Source organism: Cryptomeria japonica, chromosome 10 (genome assembly GCF_030272615.1).
Source record: "Cryptomeria japonica chromosome 10, Sugi_1.0, whole genome shotgun sequence".
Taxonomy (NCBI): Eukaryota; Viridiplantae; Streptophyta; class Pinopsida; order Cupressales; family Cupressaceae; genus Cryptomeria; species Cryptomeria japonica.
The window spans coordinates 710374295-710397434 of record NC_081414.1 but is presented as its reverse complement, the minus strand read 5'-3'; the positions used below and the strand labels follow the sequence as shown (position 1 = coordinate 710397434).

Sequence of the window (23140 nt, the reverse complement as noted above, 5' to 3'; positions counted from 1 at the left end):
AATCTTTGGTGAGTATATTGAATTTTGAGTCTTTTTCTACTCTTGAGTCAAGGTATTTCACTATTTATCCATTTTCTTGGGCTCACAAGTCTAGTTCAAGAATTTTTTAATCTTTACTATTATCATTTCAGAGTTCAGAGATCTAGTTTAACTTTGATCAATTTTGGCTTTGAAGCAAAACAAATCTTCCATCCATATCAAAGTATCCAATCATATTCAAGACATTGCCTGAAAACCATAATATCACAAAATAAGAAAACACGAAATCAACAAAGGAGGAACTTAATAATGGAACATCTTCGCTAACAACTCCTAAAGAACACTCTCGCAATACTCAAAATTAAAAGTTGAACATGAAACTTCATGGGTCTTCCCTCCTAAAAAAGATGAGCAACAAGAAGCAACATTAGCATGCATAAGACAATTTTAACAAGACCTTAAGAGCATGAAAGTGTTGGCAATGGTCCTTAATTCAAATCCCAATTACTATTTTGGGTTGCCATCTCAAAGGGGTTCCAAGCTACATTATGATTTAAATGATACCTTCACTAACATAGATTTGCCTACACCAAGTCCATCCTCTTTCATGACATCTTCCACTCCACCATCCATAGGCATTTCCATTCTATAAAATCCTCCACAATCAAGCCAAGTAGCATCCCACCTTCCATCTGCATGCATATCATAACAAAACACACCCCACATTGTTTCCACCCATCAACAAAGTCAACCAATGGCCTCACATGCCTCAACGTACCAAAAATGTTAGCCAGTGGACTCCCCTGCATCAACAAGTACCTTCAAACACAACGAATTCCCTCCCTTTCCTCTACTTATCAATAAACCCAACCCATGACATCTCATTCCTATGCTTACAAAAACTACAATTCACCTACTCAACCACTTATCTCTACTTACACTACACCTATTTAACATCTTACCTCCACTTACATCCCACAAAGTTAACCATCTATTTCCACTTACAATATCAACTCATTTCCGTTAATACTCTTAAGTGACTTGGCATCCCAAATATAGATCTTTCATTAAAAGGTAGCTAATATATATAGAAATGGTAACACTAAGAAGAGTTATAACCTTGAGGACATATGTCCTTATCCCTTTGATAGATCTATACCCATTATACCTTTTCCCCAATAATTTGAGGTTCCTAAATTTGACGAGTATAAAGAAAAAGATGGTCCTCATGAATATGTAAGAGTTTTATCTAGCTTGCTTGGAGGTGGCTTACAACAGAATTTTCCTATGTGCCTCTTTTCAAGAATCTTGAGAGGTCAATTTGAGTGGTTTTCACATTTACCTCATGGGGCCATGTCCTTTCATGAGTTGATAGAAAAATTTGTCTCACAATTTTCATACAATATTAAACCTGAGGTTTCTACAACTGATTTATGTAACACAAAATAAAGAAATGGGGAGAAATTTTCTTCCTTCTTACAAGGATGGAGAAATCTATCAAGCAAGTTCCATTATCACTTTCCTAAAACATAACTTGTTAACATATAGGTTCAAAATTTAAAACAAGAGATGGCCTTTCATTTGCAAGCTTAATGTGTTGATACATTTGATGAGATTATTAAAAGGTGGATAAACATTAAAAATGACCTTATTGATAAAGGTCTTTTGAAGATTTACAAAGACAACAAAGGCAACAAGGACAACCTTTCAACGTCTAAGAGAAATAATATTGTCAATGATGTTGTAATGTGTAGTACCCCTGCCCTAATCAATTTCTAATCTTGGTTTAATCTTGGTTAGTTTATCTTAATATAATGTTATAGTCAGATGTTTGATTTAATGCATAGTTGTTGATGTGGTTTTCACACTAGTTGTATGCAAGTTGTTAAGTGTTCCTATTTCGTGGTATTAATATTGGGCTAACGCTTTCATTAAGTTTATATATGTATGCATGTATGACTCTTGGTTGCAGGAGATTTCAGGTACAACGCCGCATGAGTGTGAGGTTCGTCTTCACCTGGATTTGCAGGTTTGAGTGTACCTCTTTAATCCTTAGAGTTGGATTAGGTGGTCGTAAGACCCTAGTTGACCATAGTCGTGCTCAAGTGAGCACTGTTAGTCGTCGCTGGTATTCCCTTTTGGTTGGGTTTGTGAGTCGTCAGTCTGGTTGACTTTCTTGGTTTGCGTGTTTGGTGCGAATGGTTAAATTGATTAATTAGTCCTTAGTATTTAATTTGATTAAATATGTGTTTGTGCATTAAAGATTAATAGACTAAATTAAACAGGATTTCTTTATGTGATTTATCATTAATTTGAATTGCTCGATTTAAATTGGGAGCAAGTTCAATTAAATAGTTAATTTTAATATTAAATTTGTTATGTTTATGTTGTTGAAAAAGAAAGATTTAATTTTAATTGAAATAGAATTAATTTTATCTTCTTGGCATTTTTAAATGAAAAGGTTAAATTGAATTAATTGAGAAAATCAATTTTGAATTGAAAAACAATTTAATTTGTTGATATAGTTGGAAAATAGTAATTTTTGGGAATTATTTTTAAATAAAAATTTTAATTCCAAAAAAATGAAATTTTGGTCAACTCTTCCTTATAACCTAGACTTTAGGAAAATTTTGGAGGATGGATATTTTTGGAAAAATGTTTTGTTGGAAAAATATTTTTGGGATGAAATTTGGGGGTTTTGGAAGGAGAAGGATTTCTTGAGCTGCAGGTTGGGGCTCTTCATCAGATCCTTTCTAGGAATGCTCACTGAGGTAGGAATTCTGGTTATCAGTTAGTTATTGTTTAAATTTAAAAAAATGGGCATTGGATGTTCTTCATGCTATTTGGTTTTAATTTATCCATTGATTGCCTCAAGGTTATGAATCATTGTGGAATTAGTTGGTATTGGTTTATTGTTTGCATCCTTGCATGGAAAATGAGCTTTCTTATGCACAAAAGAATTATCCTTTCAATTTTGAAAACCTCTCATATTCTGGAAATTTCTGTGTGGTTTTAAAAATAAAATAAAAATTAAGTTCCATATGAATACCTTCAACTTCATGCTTTAAATCAGAGATATCTATTTGTGGTTGAATATATTGAAGTTAATAGATCTTATTTGGCAAATATGCTATTGGTTTAAGAGAATCTAGGTTTTGTTTGGAATTGCAATGAAGAATAAATAAAAATTTAATTATTTTAGTCTCTGCTGAGACTGGCTAGAAACTGTTGTTTTTTTTTAACAGTGACTTTTTTTAAAAATTTAAAATAAAAAAAATTATAAAAACAATAAAAAAAAATGTTGATATCATTAAGGGAGCTGCATATCCCATTGGGATAGCAGCGCACCCCAAGGGGTGTTGCGTGCTTCCCTTTGGGAACAGCAGCGCTCCCTTTGGGGAATGTTGCGTGCTCTCTTGGGAAGTAGCGCTTCCCCTTTGGGGGCTACATGAGCTTTCCATGGGGGACCACATGGGGTCCACGTGGAAACCCCCCCCTTTTTAATTTGTATAATTTTTTTTTTTATTATTTTTTTTTAGTTAAAAAAAATAAAAATAAATTAATAAATAAATTTATTAGTTTAAAAGTCCTTTTTTTATATATATAAAGTGATTAATCAATTATTAATTAATATTAATATATATTTATCAATGGGAATAAATGTATATATGCTGATGAATATTTAATTAGATTATTATGCAAGATTTAATATTAATTGTGTATATTTTGGGAAGATGAAATATTGTTTATATTGGAAAAAATTTCGAGATAAAGCTTACTTTATTCAAGAATATATATTGTTTGAAGATTTTAATGATATAGGCCATCTGGAAATGTTAGAAATGAATATTTAACCCTTGGACATTATGAATTTAAACGATGTGCTTTTGGAAGTTTAATTAAGTATCATTTGGGAAAATTGTTTAGTTACTGATATTCTCATTTAGTAAAATGAATGGTTAATTTATATTTTTCCTTTGTTTGAGAAATAGACAATGGTACTATTGCAAATTGTGATATTGTAGTCACCTTGCAATGATGATTTCCTGCTAGTGTATTTTTTGAAACATAGATCATGTAGAAAAGTTGATCGACCTTTATTGGTTTAATCTATGGGAAAATATTGTCTTTTCCAGTTATTGCCTATGCGAGTTTAATTTTCTGTATTCGCTTTTGCTTAAGTAATGGCAAGTTTTGATTTATTCGATTGGACCCTGTCGTATGGATTGTTTTGGGTACCTGTTCCAGTCCTCGGTTATGAGTTTGACTATTGTTTTGTGGTGGTGTCGTATTTGGTCATATCCTCTATGTGGGTGTCGAATGATGATTCGTGGTTGACCTTAGTCGGTCAGGTCTCTAGTTAGAGTACCATCTGTCAGTGCACCTCGTATGAAGTCATGTTTGACCAAATGATAGATTTCTCCATTTTGAACTCCGTTCATCTGACCATGTCTATTCCTTGGTTTTTGAGTTCATCTGAGTATAGTCTAGTGTCGTAAGGGAAAGTGGCTTTCGATTGGGGGCCGCGCCCAAAGTGGCTGCTGGGTAACCCGTCAAAAGTGAGTCTAATAAGTGATAACCTATCAATAGATTAGGATGTAATCTCTAAGTAAGATAATTGTGCCTCACACATGGGATGAGTGCTAACACAGACTCGACATGCTGTGAGAAGGCCTGAAATGGCAAACCATCATCCTTGTCTTCACGAGAGGATGTGTGGGTCCACATGAGGCTTGGATGGGTCGGAGGCTCGGATTAGGTTGTCAGGGTAACCCAGTGTATGGGGCCGGGACCTATGAAGACCTGCCATGGTAACCATACCAGGTTGTGTGATGACACTTGTCCCTACGTTCGCTAGTGTGTTGTCATTTTGTCCTGTTAGGAGCACGTTTGTGGGTCATCCTGTTGTCTATACCTTTGTGAGTACCTGGTTTCATGTTAGACCTTAGGTGGTGATGACTCAGTTTTGGGGATGCTCTCCTGGACCTTTGTATTAGCTTTGATTATGTTCAGCTGGATCCTTTTCTTTTCAGGGATCATTTATGTATTAATTGACCGATGCGGTCGCTTGTATATTGTTTATGTTTCGCCTTGATGACCGGATTGTAATGGTGTAACCTCTTGTATTCTTAACTTTATTAATTATCAGAGGGGTCTTGCAGTTGAGCAGACCTGGAGATGTAGCCCTTTAGGGGTGAACTCCGAGATCATTATGGTGTTATGTGATGTTATTCTCTTATGTTTCCCTTATTCAACTTTATCATGTATGAATAGCTTATGTTAGAATGTATAAGTGGATAAGATGGAATTAACTTTAAATGCTTATATGCAGTCCTTTCTTGAATGCCATTTTGATCGAATACGTAAGTGGTTTAGATGAGATTTATCATAGATGCATGTATGCAATCGTCTTTTAAAATGCAATAAATTGGAATATGAAGAATGTAACTTAGAGTAATGGAATATATTCAGTTGTTGTTAAGGAAATTAAGTATGCTTGAAAAGATCTCATATGTTTATGATGAAATTCTAGTGTGTTAGAATATTAGATGTATGGCTTGTATTTTAATGAAAAGTTTGAATGAAGATTATGTATAGATCTTAATGGATGAATCTTTGCTTGTGATTTATATTTCCATCTTCTGAAAGAAATTATCCTGATTAGGAATTATCTCATTATTAAGATAATCAACTTATTGGATTAAATGTGTGAGTTAAGTGAATTGTGAAATTTAAGTAATCTCGTTGGGAAACTCTTTGGGTGTTAGTTGATGTCTTCCGCTATGTAATCTAAATCTTTGATATCTTGTTGTATCTTAATGTGGTGTAACCTTAAAAAGAAAAATTATTGCACTCTATTCTTGTGTTTTGGCTTATCCCTTCGGGGTTTCCTAGTGGGTCATTACATAATGAGATTAAAATATATTCAATTTCAATCCAACATATCAACAAACACACAAGGAATCACCCTTTCTAGATGAAACAACACACCAAGGAGAAAATTCACTCCCCTCAAGGAACCCATGGAAAGTGCCTTGCAAAAACTAGTTCAAGCTAAAATTATCACATTACCTAGAGTTAGAAATCAAGAACTAGCAGTAAAACCACAATGGTATTAAGAAATCAGGTTTACAACTATCATATAATTAAAGGAAATAAGACTTTAAATTGTGATAAATTGAAAGATTTACCTAAGATCTTATAGAAAAAAGTGTTGTTACTATTGAAGACACGTGTAGGGATCTCGAGACTTTAAAGGATTCACTCCTTAAACATGAAAAAGAAGATTCCTATAACAAGGTTAGCCCCTCAAAGAATGTTGATTTTTCCACCATGGTCTATTATTACGTGATAGATTGTCTAGAACAAGTCACACACTCCATAGAATCCAATGATCCTCCTTCAAATCAAGATCAAGATATACTTTAAAAGCCCAAAACATGTAGCTAAGATGTTAAATCAAGATCAAAGTATCCTTTCCCATACACATATTCAATTGCAAGATCAAGATATATTCCTTGTTCACCTCCATTGTAACACCATCCCAACAAACCTCACTTTTGTCAAACCCTTTTAGGAGCACTTTGAGATGTCACATCTTAGCCAAAGTCCAAGGTAAAAAATTAAAAAAGGTACTTATTCCATAGATACCCACCCAAAGATTTTACAAATCATAAAAACACTTATTAATTGACATTTTTCAAAACTGTAAAATCCATTTAGCACTAAATCTAAAAATGTCAACTTGGATGCCAAGTTGACTTAATAATTGAATTAAAATATTTAATGACATCACTAACTCACAAATCGACATGTCTCAAGATAGATCACAAATTTGTTACATTACAATGAGACTATAGTCCATCCAAATAGACTATAGTTGATGTTATGGGATTAATCACATTTACAGTTTCCAAGGGATGTTAGATTGTACTGACCATAGAATTAAATATATAAACTTGCATTGACATGTCAATATTTTCAAAAGAATATCATACTTGAAGCAACATAAATTAAACAAACACATTCACACATAAGCTACAATTTAATTTCCATAAAAATGTTAAACATGATATCACATTTGTCCAATTTATATCATTTTTAATAAAATACAGTCATCGAGATTTAGAATCATCGTAATGTCATAAAGTACTTTCATATAATTAAAACAAGATGATAACGATCATAGTACTTAACCCAATTAGATTTATACTCATTCTATGTTATTGCTGCATTTCAACAATCTAACATTGCATTCTCAATTTTCCATTTAAGCATATAAAATTATAAAAGCATAATTAAGTTACTTTACACATAATGCAATCATAATCAAGGTCTAATGCTAAATCCAATATTCATAATATCATAATCATATAAAACATCATAAGGAGTCAACTCGAACAAAATCAAAATGCATAATGTCAATTCCAATCCAAGGGTGGACCTCCCACATAAGAGATAGAAAATAATTTCGTCAAATTTAAAATGCTTGCATGAATTTGATAATATTAACAAAATTAGGTATGTAGCCATTCTTTATCTAGATTATCTTCTATTGGTACGTGACAATTGAACATACTATCGATCTTAAATTTTGGTGACTTGACAATTGTATTTTCACTACAAATCGTTTAACACAGAAGTGCAAGAGGGTCAAAAAGTGCCTTCGATTGGGAGTTCAAGGACAAAGCATCAAAAGAAATTATTTTTTCATTAATTAATAAAGGAGTCCGTTGTTATTTCAGTATGTAAACTAACCTTTGTAAATCGCAAAAAATGCTTGATAAATAAGTAGTTGTGGAATGTGAAAAGTCAAGAGATTTGATACAAAGTGGGCGCATTGATATAGCACACAACTATGATTTTTCGTTGCAAGATTGTAATTTGCTCTTTGTTAGATAATAGAACATTTGTTTCTATGTAGATGTGGTCCATATTATATAAACTATATTAAATCTGTGTTAAATTATTATTATTGTATTTTATTCTACATTATAATTGATATTATTTATTGCTCTAATTTTCAATGAGCAAAACAATCATCTATAAAAGATACAAATGGAAGACTATATTTACTAGAAATATCTTTCTTTACTATTGGATGGAAAAGAAAAGAAAAGAATGGTGAAGAATCAATGAAACATTTTTGTATTTCTGACAACAATAATTGGTTTGATCTAAAAATAAGTAATTTTCATTCCAATTAAGACATTGATGAACAAACTATAAAAAAATACGCGGAAGTTCCATGGATTTTTTTGAGATTTTTCTGCCACAGAATTCGATAGATCTAGAGTTTCACACTGCACTACCTAACTGTAGACACAAAACATTCCAATAAACTTATTCAATGCTCCGTAAGCTGTATTGAACGGTTGATTATACTGAAATTCAAAGGTACCCATCAAAGAAATCTTGGACTGTAGTGTAAAGAATCTCTGGATAAAGCTCACAAACTTCCACGTCTTTGGGCTCTTCCATTTTAAAATTGTATTGACACCCATTAATGAAGATGTCATGTGTCAGGGAAGCCACTATGCTCTCTGGAATATTGTTGGCTACACAGAGAAAAAACAAAAAGAAAATAAATTCACAAAAGATATGGAATAAATGTGTAAGCTGTTAATGGAATTTTCTGATCTCTATCCTTTCAGATTCTTTTCTTCTTATGGTAGTAATGATTATGGTGAAATTGGGCATGGTAATATACCTTTGGCTAAGTCCAAGAGATCTTGTTCTGAGATACAAACCCGAGGAAGAGTTTTTCCAATCTTCTTCTCCCAAAATGCTGCAAGCTCATTAAGTGTGAGAAAGTTCTTGGGTGGTCTGAAATGCACAATTTTGTTAACAGTCCGGACATCCTCCACAGTCTTTATGGTGTACTTTCCAATGTCTTCCCCAGTTACAAAGTATGCTGTTATCAACCATCCATACAGTTATTGTAATTTCAAAATAGATTCAACAATATTGAATCACAGTCTACTATTATATAGACAGAAATATGATATTATTCTGTACCCATGTCTACAGTCCATTATTCTCAAATATGATATTATTTAATACTTTACCCTTGATTTTTCCATCTCCATAGATTTCAAATTGGTCTTGGGGAGGAGGAAGCTCAGAGGGATGGGTATGATAAAAGTAAGGCCACCCAGCAATGGAATTGCAGCAGATGTAAGTGTATGGAATGTTGGCTGCCTCTACTGCCCTCCTAATAAGTCTCTTTTCTTTGTAAAAGCTTAGCCCTGGCTCCACTGGATTGGCTCCGTCTATATCATGCCCAAATTCTGAAATAAGAAACCTCTGCATCAAAGCTGCTCAACAATTCTTGTGTCAGTTACAGCTGAAAAGCATTAAAAAGAAATAATGTTTGGGTTCTAAGTCATGACCTTAACCGTGCCAATTTCTTTAATGGCGTCTACAATCTTCAGCTGATCTGTAAGTTGAGCGCCGCCTACAATAGAAATAACAACATCGATGCCTTGCATAGCCTTCACCATTGAATTGTGATCGTTTAAATCTCCCTGCAGAACACCCATTATAACACTGTATTCGAATAAGACCCATTAAAAATTCCATAAGACCTATAACACTGTACTTCAATAAAACCCATTACAGCACATAGTGTACGTTAAATCTCCCTGCAGAACACCCATTATATCATAGTGTACGTTAATAAGACCCATTGCAGCACACATTTACAATTGTTAGACAGCTCTGGAGAGTAACTGAACAACCCTTCTGAACGTAATTTCTAAATAGCGAACTTAACAAGAAGACTGTCAAACATGATTGATTGTAAACTGGCTGCTATCTAGCAAAGGAGCAAACACCTGCAATAATAATTACCATGAACAAACCAGCAAAACTTAATTATATATTCTAAACCCATATGATCAATCAATCAAAACAATCTATAGCCTCTATAAAAACAATATTCTAAACAACTATACACGGTTCACTACTGTCTCTCACATATCACTCTGGCCTAGACTACAAAAATCATTTCACTAGATCAGAATTTCTGACATACATAGATAATGTTAACACCAGAATCTTTCAATTCATGGAGGCACTTTTCTTTGGCAGCATCAAAGGCAGTAATGGGTCTTATTAGAGCATAAGTAGGATGGCCTGCAGCTACAGCTGCAAGAGCAACTAAGCGACCAATATAACCAGTGACTCCAATCACTAGTATTTTACTAGTACTAATGCTTTTCTCGTCTTTCACAATATGGTCATATGAAGCAATCTCACAAATGAAGGCCATGGTTGATACTGACTTTAACTCCAATATTTGAGTATGAAAGCAGAGATCGAAAGAATGGGGAAAGCAGCAGCACTTGCAGCCATTTTTATATCAAAAAAACTTAACAAACTCTTACCCAACTAAGGAATTTGGAGGAAATACGTTGGTGTGGGCAAAGCAGGCAAACACGCAATATAAATATTCTTCTTATCATGAGGTAGAGGACCTGAATATAACACACATGGACGACGTGAATGTAACGCACATGGACGGTTTGCTGTTGATCGACAGGTAGACTTCACATTTTTACAATAGCAAAACAAAAGTTGAGTATTAAATTTTCACGGTGTTTTCAGCCGTGCCCATCAAATCGTGGACTTTAAAAAAATTTAAAATAGAAATTGAGAACGTGATGGAGGTCTCTTAGTTTATCTTAGTTTTCCTTCATTGGAATAAATGGTTTGGGTGATATTACATTAATGAATGAATCCATAAAATTAATTCTTTTTGGGTCCTCTTGTTTTCAAAACATATTGATTTTGATATAGGTTTAAATATATTTTAATATTTTATATACGTATCTATTATAAAAAGATGTTTATTGAGAGATATCATTTCATTTTTTTCTATCTATTATATTATATTTTTTCTAAATCGTTTTCTCTCTTATCTTTTACCTCCCCCTTCTATCCCACTCCCCCTTCTATATATCTCTCTTCTTCCCCCTCACTAGTAAGTATTTATCAACATTTGCAAGTACATCTATAACATCGTTCACAATTGCACTAATTGGTAAGTTGAAATTTGTAAAGGAGAGAGCACCAAGGAAATTGCATAGGACTTACCATTTTTCATCAAGAATATGTATTAAGTTACAAAATATTTGTTGGTTGGATTCTTTGCAATTGATCTACCATATCTTCTTTCTCACTTCTCTTGTTTGCACTTGCTTGTCACCTTTGTAAATCTTGAATTACACTATGTCATTCTTTACTTTACGCTCATACTTTCTTTGATTCAATTTCACATTCAACTTAATCTTGTATGCATACTATTTCATTATATGTTATTAAATATTAATACATTATGAAGTCAAATTATCCCAAGACCCATACAACATCACACCCTTCCAATGACTTTTTTGTGTTGATAATCACATAGTCAAATGAATTAATATTAGATAAATTAATATTAGATTGAAAGATAAAAATACAAACCTATGTCACATGTAAGGCTAATTAAATATTTCCCATCGAACATGTTAAGTCAAACCCAGTCGAACCCACATGGCATTGGGGCCCTCGTGGCATTACCTTTTTGACCAGAGGGTGTTTGGTCGAACCCTCTCCGATCGAGCAATGTGAGGTAAAAGACATGAAAAATAAAAATTATTTAAAAAAAGTGAGGCCCGAGCAAGTTGCTTGGGATCCACAATAGAACATTCCCTGGCTAAAGACCTCCCTCCCCTCCCGCTACCAAAAGCACCTAGATTCTTCGACCAACCTCAAGCTCCTCAAGTCTTTGACGTCTTATTAGCACAAGTATGTATTTTTGTTTTTGTCATCTCGTACATGCCTATTTTTGTTTTTGAAATTGTTTTTTATTTTTTATCCATTTTAGGGTTTTAAATAAATGAGGATTTAAAAAAAATTGAATCACCCAGCTAGTTCTTTTGTCCAAAGATTATTAGATCCCTCTCATCACCTTCATAATTTTTCTTAGCTAGTCCAGTTTTAGAAGTAATTCCATGAAGATCTCTCCACCTTCTTCTCTCACCTGGAACAATTTCTACAACACAAAAACCAATAAAACAACTTGGGTCTTCACAATTTTACTAAGAATCCTTCAAGAAAGCCCAAAACATGGACTCTAGTAGCTTGATGGCCTTTTTTGTTTCTCACCAAATTCCAACTCCAGCTTTTGTCTGACCCACCTAAATGCCTTCATGATAGAAGGGTATAAGGCAAAGTGCAAATATTCAACAACTTTGGCACACAACCACTCTTGTTGGACCTAGCATGTAAGCTCAAAGAAGTTGATGTCTATAGTTGATAATATGTGCCTTCGACAATGACTAATCCAATGGGATATTCTTTCCCATCATCATCTTTCATTGTTTGTGACAACTCACGTTTTGGTTGTGTGCATCTTAGTAGATAATAATCTACACCTTATGTATTGTCAAGATTTGCAACCACGGTGAAAATATCACTTGTAGACCACAAGTTACAAGCAAATTTATACATTTAAGAGTACACATAATTAAAGTTTAGTTTATAAATTATAAAATTAAATTTTGTATTTAAATAATTTATGCCTACACCTATAACAACTAAATTAGAAACACATTCATAATTAGCTAAATATAGTAGATCATGAATATCTACAATGTCAGTATCTTCATAAGGAGACATTGCTACTAATTGTTTCATTTCCCATTATGAAATATATCAATCTCTAATATTCCCACATTGTAGAGCATTTGCAATGTTCTCAATGTTGTCAACACAAAAACATGATTTTCCTCTCACTTGAATAGCAAGAGACTTACTATGTCTTGTAGACATGACTTGATGCAAACTTCTAATGCCGTTAATTGTTTGAAAATTATAAGGATTTGATCAATCAATGTCTATTATAAATATTCAAATTAAATTTATTTTTAATAGCCTTTAATAAATTAAATTTCAAGTTGAACAAATCTAATTATAGTGTACATTCACATTCTATTCATACATGTACTTGAAATTTTAATTTTTATTTAATTTATATATGCAAAATTTAAGGAGTAGAATGCACGTACCTTTAAATTCCCAAAAATATCATTTGTTGCATGTTGTGTTATGAGCATCAAAATGACTTTTACACCATTTAACAATTTCATTTGAATTTCATATGTTGTTACCTACAAGTTCATTTAAATAGAAAAGTGGGCCCATAAGATACATATAAGTAAATTGAGATTTAGAAAATCATATATATATATATATATATATATATCATCGCGCAAGACAAGAAAATGCACGTGTGTGCAATATTTATTTTAAATGTAAATTTTTTGAATGTCATTGAGAAATTGTACCTGCAAGTTCATGTTGATGAAGCACATGCTTCACACATGTCCTTTCTCTATACTCAAAAAATTCCACAAAAACTTCATGTTACATCTAGCATGCTTCTGTGATAACCATTTAAATGCTTTTGTAGATGTAAATTGTCTTGTGAAATTGCAAACAAATCCATTTGAAAACCACATTAGTTTAAAAAGCTAAATATTATGCATGCATTAGTGCTCATAAATATTATAATCAATTTGTACTTACCAACACATCCATCAAACCAAAACCAATATTATGAAGAATTTATCCCACATTGTCTCATATCAAAAAAAAAAATACAAAACAATGGGCTACATAGCTCATGACCCATGTCATTGTTGATATAAAAGTGAACCTCCTTGATGATAATGTGTTCATCTTCACTACATTCTACACCATCCATATGAAACTCGACATGTCTATAGAAAACTTGTACAAAGATTGCAACTTGCCTAGAATGATAATATTGACTTTGAATCTTAGTGTTAGCACTAAATGATAGTTCTTAGACAAATCTACAATTGAGAGAATACAACCTAGTTGATACAAAATTTTGAGTCATCAAATTGTTTATCTTGCCACCTTGCATGATGACAATGTTGGATATGTGCATGTATGATATTACAAGATTTGTTCATAAACTCAATTTAAGGCAATTCACTTTCTTTCAACATAATTTTTTTGGACTTGGCTCTTGACTTTGTTTTGTATTTCTCATATTGAAATCTCTTCCACATAACTTGCATTGAATGGTCAAAATTCTCAAATTATAAAAAATTTCTTCAAATATCTACAATCATTGCATGCATTTTTTATACACTATACATTGCACTCATCCAAATCTTCAAATATTTCACATATAATAGACTTCACAAATTGTGTTGTACTTTCAAAGATGGTTACATTTGAATTAATTATTGTCATGGCTTTTTTATATGACTGTAGGTGTAGATGAAATTCAACATGATTTCAAAATTAACAAGTTTCACATACTTAATTTATATAGCTAAGATAAACATGGCTTTAACTACAAGATTTCGAATGAAAGAAAGAGTCAATTTGATTATAGAAGGAGATCTAGAAGATATCAAGAGGATAGAAAAGAAAACACATGATGAAACAATGGAGATTGTGAAGGTATTGAAAGTTACTTTTTTTTCTGCTTAGCAGAAGACAAACATATGATCTAGTTTGGGAGAGACAAGCAATTTGACAAATGTAGAAAAGATTTAATTGAAAAATAGAAAAAGAAGAACATTGATCTGGATACTATTTTGGGTGATCAATTGAATACATAATAGAATGTGATGGATGTTGTTGAGGAGATTTTAGATGTTAAGTTACAGAAAGTTGATTTGGAGAAAGAAACGAAAGAGGAGGAGAAGACTCAAGGAGAGAAGATAGAAGAAAAGATAGAGAAATTTAAGAAGAAAGATAGTCTGGAGAAGGTGAGTTTGGTAAAGGAGAAGGAGAAGGAGAATATGATCATAAGGATGTTAGTGTTGGCATATGTGTAGAATATGTTGACATGATGATATTGTGTTGTCATTGATGTCAATATGCTAAAAGAATGAACCGTTAATATACTCAAAAGAGAACTGGTAATACGCTAAAAGAGAACCGGTAGCATGATGATATAGTGAACTGGTACATGTGAATAAATAAGCAACTTGCAAGAGAACTGATATGCAAGAGAACTGGTATGCCAGAGAACCGGTATGATATAGTGAACTGGTACATGTGAAAAAGTGAAGTGGTATGTTTGTCCAAGTGAACCGGTATAATGTTGTGAACCGGTATATGGAATGTCTTATATCAAGGTTTCATATGGTATGAATACCGGTTGGTAGTCTTAGCTTCAGAGTTTTTGGTTGAAGTATTCCAAGCATGTGTGATTCAATCGATGACATTGTGTGATGAGTTAGCATTGTAATAGAGATAAGATCATGTTGCCACATCATCCTCATGAGCATGAAGGATCTTGCATGAAGGAGATTGATCCTATCTGCCTTAGGAATGTGCGAAGTCTCTGCAAATGGTGGAGAACGTGTGATGGGTTATCACCTTCATGAACCGGTGAAGAACAAATGATGGAGAATGTAAAAGTGATCTGTTCAATACCATTGTATTCAAATGCAAAGTGTGCAATGGTCAGGATTGAACCGACTGAATTGCTCAACCTAAATGTTTAGGGTTTAGGGTTTATGCTACCGACCTATCTGTTTCCTATAAGGTAGATGTTGTGTTTCATGTTGAGTTTGTTGGAAAATTTTGTATGAGTATCTAAGTAAAGAGATATGTGATTCTTGCTAGACCAAATTAGAAAATTGATACCTGCAGAGTGTGTGCAGAAGGAAGGAACTAAAGCATATCTGCACTGGCATTGTGTGCTATTACTAGATCATTGTAATACATGTTGATCTCTAGCCACTTCAAGAGTTGGAAAATCCCTTAATCAGGTAGCTTTAACCAGCTTGCTGTAAATTCTTTAACAGGGTGACTCAAAGCCATTGACTTCAGAAAATCCTCTAATAAGGTAGCCTCTAATGGGGTTTAACCCTTAACCGAGTATTCTAGCCATCCCTTAACCGGGTGATCCCTTAACTGGCTTTAACTACAAGATTTCGAATGAAAGAAAGAGTCAATTTGATTATAGAAGGAGATATAGAAGATATCAAGAGGATAGAAAAGAAAACTCATGATGAAACAATGGAGGTTGTGGAGGTATTGAAAGTTACTTTTTTTTCTGCTTAGCGGAAGACAAACATATGATCTAGTTTAGGAGAGATAAGCAATTTGACAAATGTAGAAAATATTTAATTGAAAAATAGAAAAAGAAAAACATTGATCTAGATACTATTTTGGGTGATCAATTGAATATAGAATAGAATGTGATGGATGTTGTTGAGGAGATTTTAGATGTTAAGTTATAGAAAGTTGATTTTGAGAAAGAAAGGAAAGAGGGGGAGAAGACTCAAGGAGAGAAGATAGAAGAAAAGATAGAGAAATTTAAGAAGAAAGATAGTCTAGAGAAGGTGAGTTTGGTAAAGGAGAAGGAGAAGGAGAATATGATTATAAGGATGTTCGTGTTGGCATATGTGTAGAATATGTTGACATGATGATTTTGTGTTGTCATTGATGTCAATGTACTGAAAAAATGAACCATTAATATACTCAAAAGAGAACCGGTAGTATGCTGAAAGAGAACCGGTAACATGATGATATAGTGAACCGGTACATGCGAATAAGTAAGCAACTTGCAAGAGAACTGGTATGCAAGAGAACCAGTACATGTGAAAAAGTGAAGTGATATGTTTGTCCAAGTGAACTGGTATAATGTTGTGAACCAGTATATGGAATGTCTTATATCAAGGTTTCATATGGTATGACTACCGGTTGGTAGTCTTAGCTTCAGAGTTTTCGGTTGAAGTATTCCATGCCTGTGTGATTCAATCGATGGCATTGTGTGATGAGTTAGCATTGTAATAGAGATTAGATCATGTTGCCACATTAGCCTCATGTGCGTGAAGGATATTGCATGAAGGAGATTGATCCTATCTGCCTTAGGAATGTGCAAAGTCTTTGCAAACGGTGGAGAACGCGTGATGGGTTATCGCCTTCATGAACCGGTGAAGAACGGATGATGGAGAATGTCTTGAGATCTGTTCAAGACCATTGTATTCAAATGCAAAGTGTGCAATGGTCAGGATTGAACTGAATGAATTGCTCAACCTAAATGTTTAGGGTTTAGGGTTTATGCTACTGACTTATCTATTTCCTATAAGGTTGATGTTGTGTTTAATGTTGAGTTTGTTGGAAAATGTTGTATGAGTATCTAAGTATAGAGATATGTGATTCTTGCAAAACCAAATTAGAAAATTGATACCTATAGAGTGTGTGCAAAAGGAAGGAACTAAAGCAAATCTGCACTGGCATTGTGTGCTATTACCAGATCATTGTAATACATGTTGATCTCTAACCACTTCAAGAGCTAGAAAATCCCTTAACCGGGTAGCTTATACTAGCTTGCTATAAATCCTTTAACAGGGTGACTCAAAGTTATTGAATTCAGAAAATCCTCTAATAAGGTAACCTCTAACGGGGTTTAACCCTTAACTGGGTATTCTAGCCATCCCTTAACTAGGTGATCCCTAACAGGATCGGTTCCCAACAGAACTTGTTGTAACAGTCTTTAACCGGACTAGGCTCCTAACAAAGTGGACTTCTAAAGAGTTCAACAACAGCTTGTGTGTATTCATCCCCACCGCGGTTTTTCCTAGTTGGGTTTCCACGTGAAAAATATGTGTGTCATGTGTGATGCCTTTTTCATGTGATGTTTTTTGTTATTTCCTGTTTAGTGGTGAATCATGTTGATCTAGCAAGTTTTTATATATTTATGATGGTAGATTATTTGTTTATACACAAGGATAAAGTAGAAATAAAGGTGTAAGTTGTGTGGAAAGACAAGTGTTTCCGGTTTATGTCTTTCACAGTTGGATTGTGTTTAACTGATAGTAATCTGGTTTAGACCAGTGTTAGTGATTGTCAGTCAAGTTCACTGTCTATAGCCAAACCGGTTCAGGAATTTTTTTTGTGTCTGTACTGATTCACCCCCCCCCCTCAGTACCGGTTTGGTACTCACTATTCATCATTGAGTTATCAATTGGTATTAGAGAATCCTCTAGGTCCTTTGTGTTGTAAGCTTAACCGCTTGAGGGAAAGATCCTATTGTAATGATGAAGAGAGAAGGTCCAAAGTTCAACAAAGACAATTTAAAAATATGGAAGGATAGAATGAAGATATACATTAGAAGCATGGGTGCTCAACACTGGAGCTATGTTGAGAATGCTTTTGTTATTCTTACCAGTAGTCTCATCGATGATCAAAAGAGAGAGAGATATAGGAGAATGGGCAAGTCATGGAAGCCCTACTCAGTAGCTTATTTGACATTGAGTTTATTGATGTCCAGGATAAAGATAATCCCAAAATAGTATGGGATACTCTTGATAATATCTATGGTGGTGATGAACATGTAAAACAAGCTAAGGAAGAAATCCTTAGGGGAAAGTTTGAAGACAAGTGGATGGTTGAAGGAGAGACCATTCAACAATATGGAATAAGAATCAAAACTGTTGTTGGAGATATCAAGAGTGCAAGTGGTAAAATGGAAGATTCTACTGTTATTATTAAAGTCTTGAGGTCCTTGTTACCAGTCTATGCAATAAGGGTTGTTGCTATTCAAGAGTTGAGGTCAATAGACAAGACTAAGGTATCCCTAGACTCCATCATTACAAAATTGATAGCCTATGAGCAAAATAGTTTTGATGGCAGTGTTCAGAAGAATGAATCAGCTTTTAGAGCTTCTGTTGCACCATCCAGGAAAGGAAAAGAAGCTAGCACTAGCGGTGAACCAATACATAGCAAAGAAATGGATGATGAGGAGATTTTGATGGAATGTGAAGCTTTTCTTGCCATAAGACTTCCCAAGGGAACCGGAAAATACAGAGGTAAGCTCCCTTTGAAATAATTTTCTTGTAACTAGATAGGATATATTGTTGTAAAATTTTCTAATGGTGACAACAAGGACAAATCGGAAAGGTTCAAGAAATTCAAAGGAGGAAATCAGAGAAACTATTTTGTAGCAGTTGATGAAGGTGTCACAAATGAGGAATCAGAAGATGAATAAAATGAAGATATTGTGTTTGTTGCAGTCAAGGAAGATGTGTTAGACAATAAGGCTCTTGTCTCCCACTTTGATAATTCCAATGAGTGGATTATTGACAGTGGTTGTTTTGACCATATGACTAGTGACCAGAGCAAGTTTCTATCTTTGGAAGAATATGATGGTGGTGTGGTTCATTTTGGTAATGATGCACCATGTATGGTCAAAGGAAGAGGGTCCATCTCTCTAAATGGAAAGAGTAGTGCTGACAATGTGTATTGGGTGGAAGGTCTCAGACACAATTTATTGACTAGTGTTGCCCAACTAAATGATAGTGGACTCACTCTGGCATTCAAAAATGGTGAACTGATGGCCACCGGTATGCGGACCAAAGGTAATTTATTTCAGCTGAATGCAAATGTCAGTACATGTCTTATGGCTAAGTTTGATGATAGCTGGATATGGCATAAGAGACTTTGCCATGTTAACTTTGATAACATTGTGAAGGCTAGTAAGATCAAGGTAGTTAGAGGATTGTTGGTGCTGAGCAAATAAGAAAATCCTTAATGCAAAGAGTTTCAACTAGGGAAAATGTCTTCCTCAACTTTCAAAGGTAAATCTTTCACTGCAGACAATTTACTTGATCTTGTGCATACTAATTTGTGTGGTCCTATGAAAACTAGGAGTGTGCAGGGAGATAGGTATTTTATGATACTTATAGATGATTGCTCAAGAATGATGTGGGTCACATTCTTGAAGGACAAGTCTGAAGCCTTTGGAAAGTTCAAAGCTTTCAGAGCACTGGTAGAAAAAGAAAGCGACAGAAGAATTAAATGCCTTAGAACTAATCAAGGAGGGGAATTCACTTCCAATGAATTCAACAAATATTGTGAAGAGAATGGCGTCAAGAGGCAACTATCTGCCCCTCAGAGTCCACAGCAGAATGGGTTAGTAGAGAGGAACAACGAGATTGTGGTTGAAGTGGCTAGAACTATGTTGATCCAAGGAAAGGTTGCTCACACCTTTTGGAGAGAAGTGGTGAGCACTGCAGTCTACACAATGAACTAGGTACTCATCAAGAAAGGAAAGGATAAGACTCCTTATGAGTACTGGACCGGTAAGACACCAGTGGTAAGACACTTTAGAGTATTTGGTAGCAAATGTTATATCAAGAGGAGTGAACATCAGAGCAAGTTCGATGCAAAATGTGATGAGGGAATATTCCTAAGATATTCCTCCAAGAGCAAAGCTCTCAAATGCTTCAACAATAGGACTTAGAGAATTGTTGAAAGCGTCAAAGTTAGAGTTGATGAAACCTCTGAGAAATATGAGGAAACCGGTAGTGAGCAAGTAAGAGATGAACCGGTAGTAACCTTCTGGGAACTTGTTGCAAAACAACTAAGCACTAGTAGCAGTGCTCCTACACTGGTGGATGCTTATGCTGATGAAGATGAGGATGAAGAAGAAAAGCAAGAGGAATCTATTAAAAATATACCTAGGTATGTAAAACTCAATCATGATCCAAAGTAGATCATAGGAGACAAAGATGCAGAAATTCTTACAAGAAGAAAGGTCAGAGAAAACTCATGTATGATCTCTGAATTTGAGCTTAAATCATTCAAAGAGGCACATAAAGATGAATACTGGGTCAAGGCAATGGAAGAAGAACTTGATCAGATAGAGAAGAATGGTACATGGTCTTTGGTACCCAGACCGGAGCATAAAAATGTCATTGGAACCAAATGGGTTTTTAGAAACAAGCTGAATGAGGATGGCACAGTGGTAAGGAACAAAGCCAAACTAGTATGTAAAGGATATGGCCAAGAAGAAGGAGAAGATTTTGGAGAAACCTTTACTCCAGTAGCAAGATTGGAAGGAGTTCATATGCTTCTTGCATATGCATCTTTTAAAGGATTCAAGGTATACCAAATGGATTTAAAATATGCATTTATAAATGGAATACTTCAAGAGGAGGTGTATATAGAGCAACCAGATGGGTTTGTCCTATCAAAAGACAGCGACATGGTGTGTAGGCTACATAAAGCCTTGTATGGACTAAAGAAGGCACCTAGATCATGGTATGAATGCTTGCACTCCCATATTGTGAAGATTGGATTTGAAAGAACAAGTGAAGCTAGCAATATCTAGTTGAAATCAGAAGGAGATCAAATTTTGATCTATGGAGTATTTGTTGATGACATAATCTTTGGAGGAAATGACAAGATGATTCATGACTTTGTAGATGAGATGAAAAAGAGTTTGAGATGTCACTCATAGGGGAGATTAAGTTCTTTATTGGACTACATATTCAACAAATGAAAGATGGAATCTTTATTACTTAGTCCAAGTATGTCAAAGAGGTGTTGAAGAACTTTGGCATGGAAGACAACAAACCGGTTGGTACACCAATGGTGACCAGTTGTAAAATATCAAAAGAGGATGACTCGGCATTGGTAAATGAGAAGGAATACCGATCAATGATTGGTAAGTTACATTATGTAGTGCATAGTAGACCAAACATTGCACATGCAGTGGGTATTACCACTCGGTTTCAACAAAGCCCAAGAGATTCCCACTTGGTAGCAGTCAAGCGGATTCTTAGATATCTGAAGGGAACTATTGACTATGGATTATGGTATCCATACAATGATGATTTCAATCTGAAAGTGTTCATAGATGCTAATTGGGCTAGTAATGTGGATGACCGGAAGAGCACAACCGGTGGTGCATTCTTTCTTGGTGGTAAACTAGTCTCGTGGATGAGTAAAAAGTAGAGTTGTATCTCTTAGTCTACAACAGAAGCGAAGTATGTTGCAGCTTTTATGAACTGCACCCAGACTATTTGGATGAAGCATGTATTGAATGACTTCAAAGTTCCTATCTCTTAACTGGTAAGTATATTATGTGATAATAAAAGTGCAATTAACATTTCCAAGAATCTGGTTTTACATGCTAGAACCAAGCACTTTGAACTCAAGTATCATTTCTAAGGGAAAAGGTTTAGAACAAAGAGGTGGTATTGGAACATGTTTCTAGTAAGGAGCAGTTAGCAGACATATTCACCAAGCCTCTACAGAAGGCTACCTTTACCTATCTGAGAGGTGAATTAGGGGTGTTGCCTCTTCAAGAGGTAAATTAAAATTCTATGCTCCATATCAGTTAGGTCTTCCATTGATATATCATTTCAGGATTGATGTGTTGCAGGATGCTACTCCTCAGGGGGAGCAGCATAGTAGAACAGGGCAGCTTATGCCTCCACTTTGGCATTGTTGTCAAAGGGGGAGAAGATGTGAAGTGGAAAAGATATCTGTAGTATTAAGGAGAAGATGTGGTGCAGAAAGAGAGATATCTTTGTATATTGCCATCAATGCCAAACGGGGAGATTGTTGGCATATGTGCAGAATATGTTGACATGATGATATTGTGTTGTCATTGATGTCAATATGCTGAAAGAATGTACTGGTAATATACTCAAAAGAGAACTGGTAATATGCTGAAAGAGAACCAGTAACATGATGATATAGTGAATTGGTACATGTGAATAAGTAAGCAACTTGCAAGAGAACCAGTATGCAAGAGAACCGGTATGCCAGAGAACCGGTATGATATAGTGAACCGATACATGTGAATAAGTAAGCAACTTGCAAGAGAACCGGTATGATATAGTGAACCGGTACATGTGAAAAAGTGAAGTGGTATGTCTATCCAAGTGAACTAGTATAATGTTGTGAATGTTGGTATATGGACACTCCAATGAGACATTGTGTGTGATTGAAGGTTTTGTCATTGATGGCAACCTTGTAATCCTATGGCACAGGCAAAACATCATACCAGCAAAGCATTATTCAAGCAAGATAGTGCACCGACATCAACAAGATCACTCTACTAACATCTTGACAACCTTTGTCATTGATGCCAAAGGGGGAGTAGTAGGATGAGAAAGTTTAAAGACAGGAATCATATGCTCAAGGGGAGCCCTTCATATTTTTGGTAAAATTTTTGGTCTACACATTTTGGACACTTTTTTTTGAAATTTCTCATGAGTTTTGCCATCAATGCCAAAGGGGGAGATTGTTGGTATATGGACACTCCAATGAGACATTGTGTGTGATTGAAGGTTTTGTCATTGATGGCAACCTTGCAATCCTA

The 23140-nt window shown here is 34.6% G+C and overlaps 1 protein-coding gene across 2 annotated transcripts; it reads right to left on the bottom strand.

The window, feature by feature from the left end:
- Positions 1-8150: 8150 nt before the first annotated feature.
- LOC131029272 (leucoanthocyanidin reductase) lies at positions 8151-10514 on the bottom strand. 2 transcript variants are annotated; one of them, XM_057959696.2, is made up of 5 exons: positions 10368-10514; positions 9372-9506; positions 9048-9285; positions 8690-8893; positions 8151-8537 (listed from the first exon to the last, which is right to left on the bottom strand). In XM_057959696.2, exons 1-5 carry the CDS (start codon positions 10443-10445, stop codon positions 8371-8373), a joined length of 822 nt encoding a protein of 273 aa, XP_057815679.2. In that variant the 5' UTR covers positions 10446-10514; the 3' UTR covers positions 8151-8370. The 2 variants fall into 2 exon arrangements, with proteins under 2 accessions (XP_057815679.2, XP_057815678.2); XM_057959695.2 differs by having other exon boundaries at positions 10016-10415.
- Between the last annotated feature and the right edge of the window lie 12626 nt (positions 10515-23140).

What these genes read in the sequence shown, in the direction of transcription:
- LOC131029272 (XM_057959695.2), bottom strand. Translation starts at nt 10,252, where the DNA reads ATGGCCTTCATTTGTGAGATTGCTTCATATGACCATATTGTGAAAGAC. An exon ending in AAGAAATTGGCACGGTTAAG is followed by an intron (nt 9,286 to 9,371) that starts GTCATGACTTAG and finishes GCTTTGATGCAG; the next exon opens with AGGTTTCTTATTTCAGAATT. An exon ending in TGGAGATGGAAAAATCAAGG is followed by an intron (nt 8,894 to 9,047) that starts GTAAAGTATTAA and finishes GGTTGATAACAG; the next exon opens with CATACTTTGTAACTGGGGAA.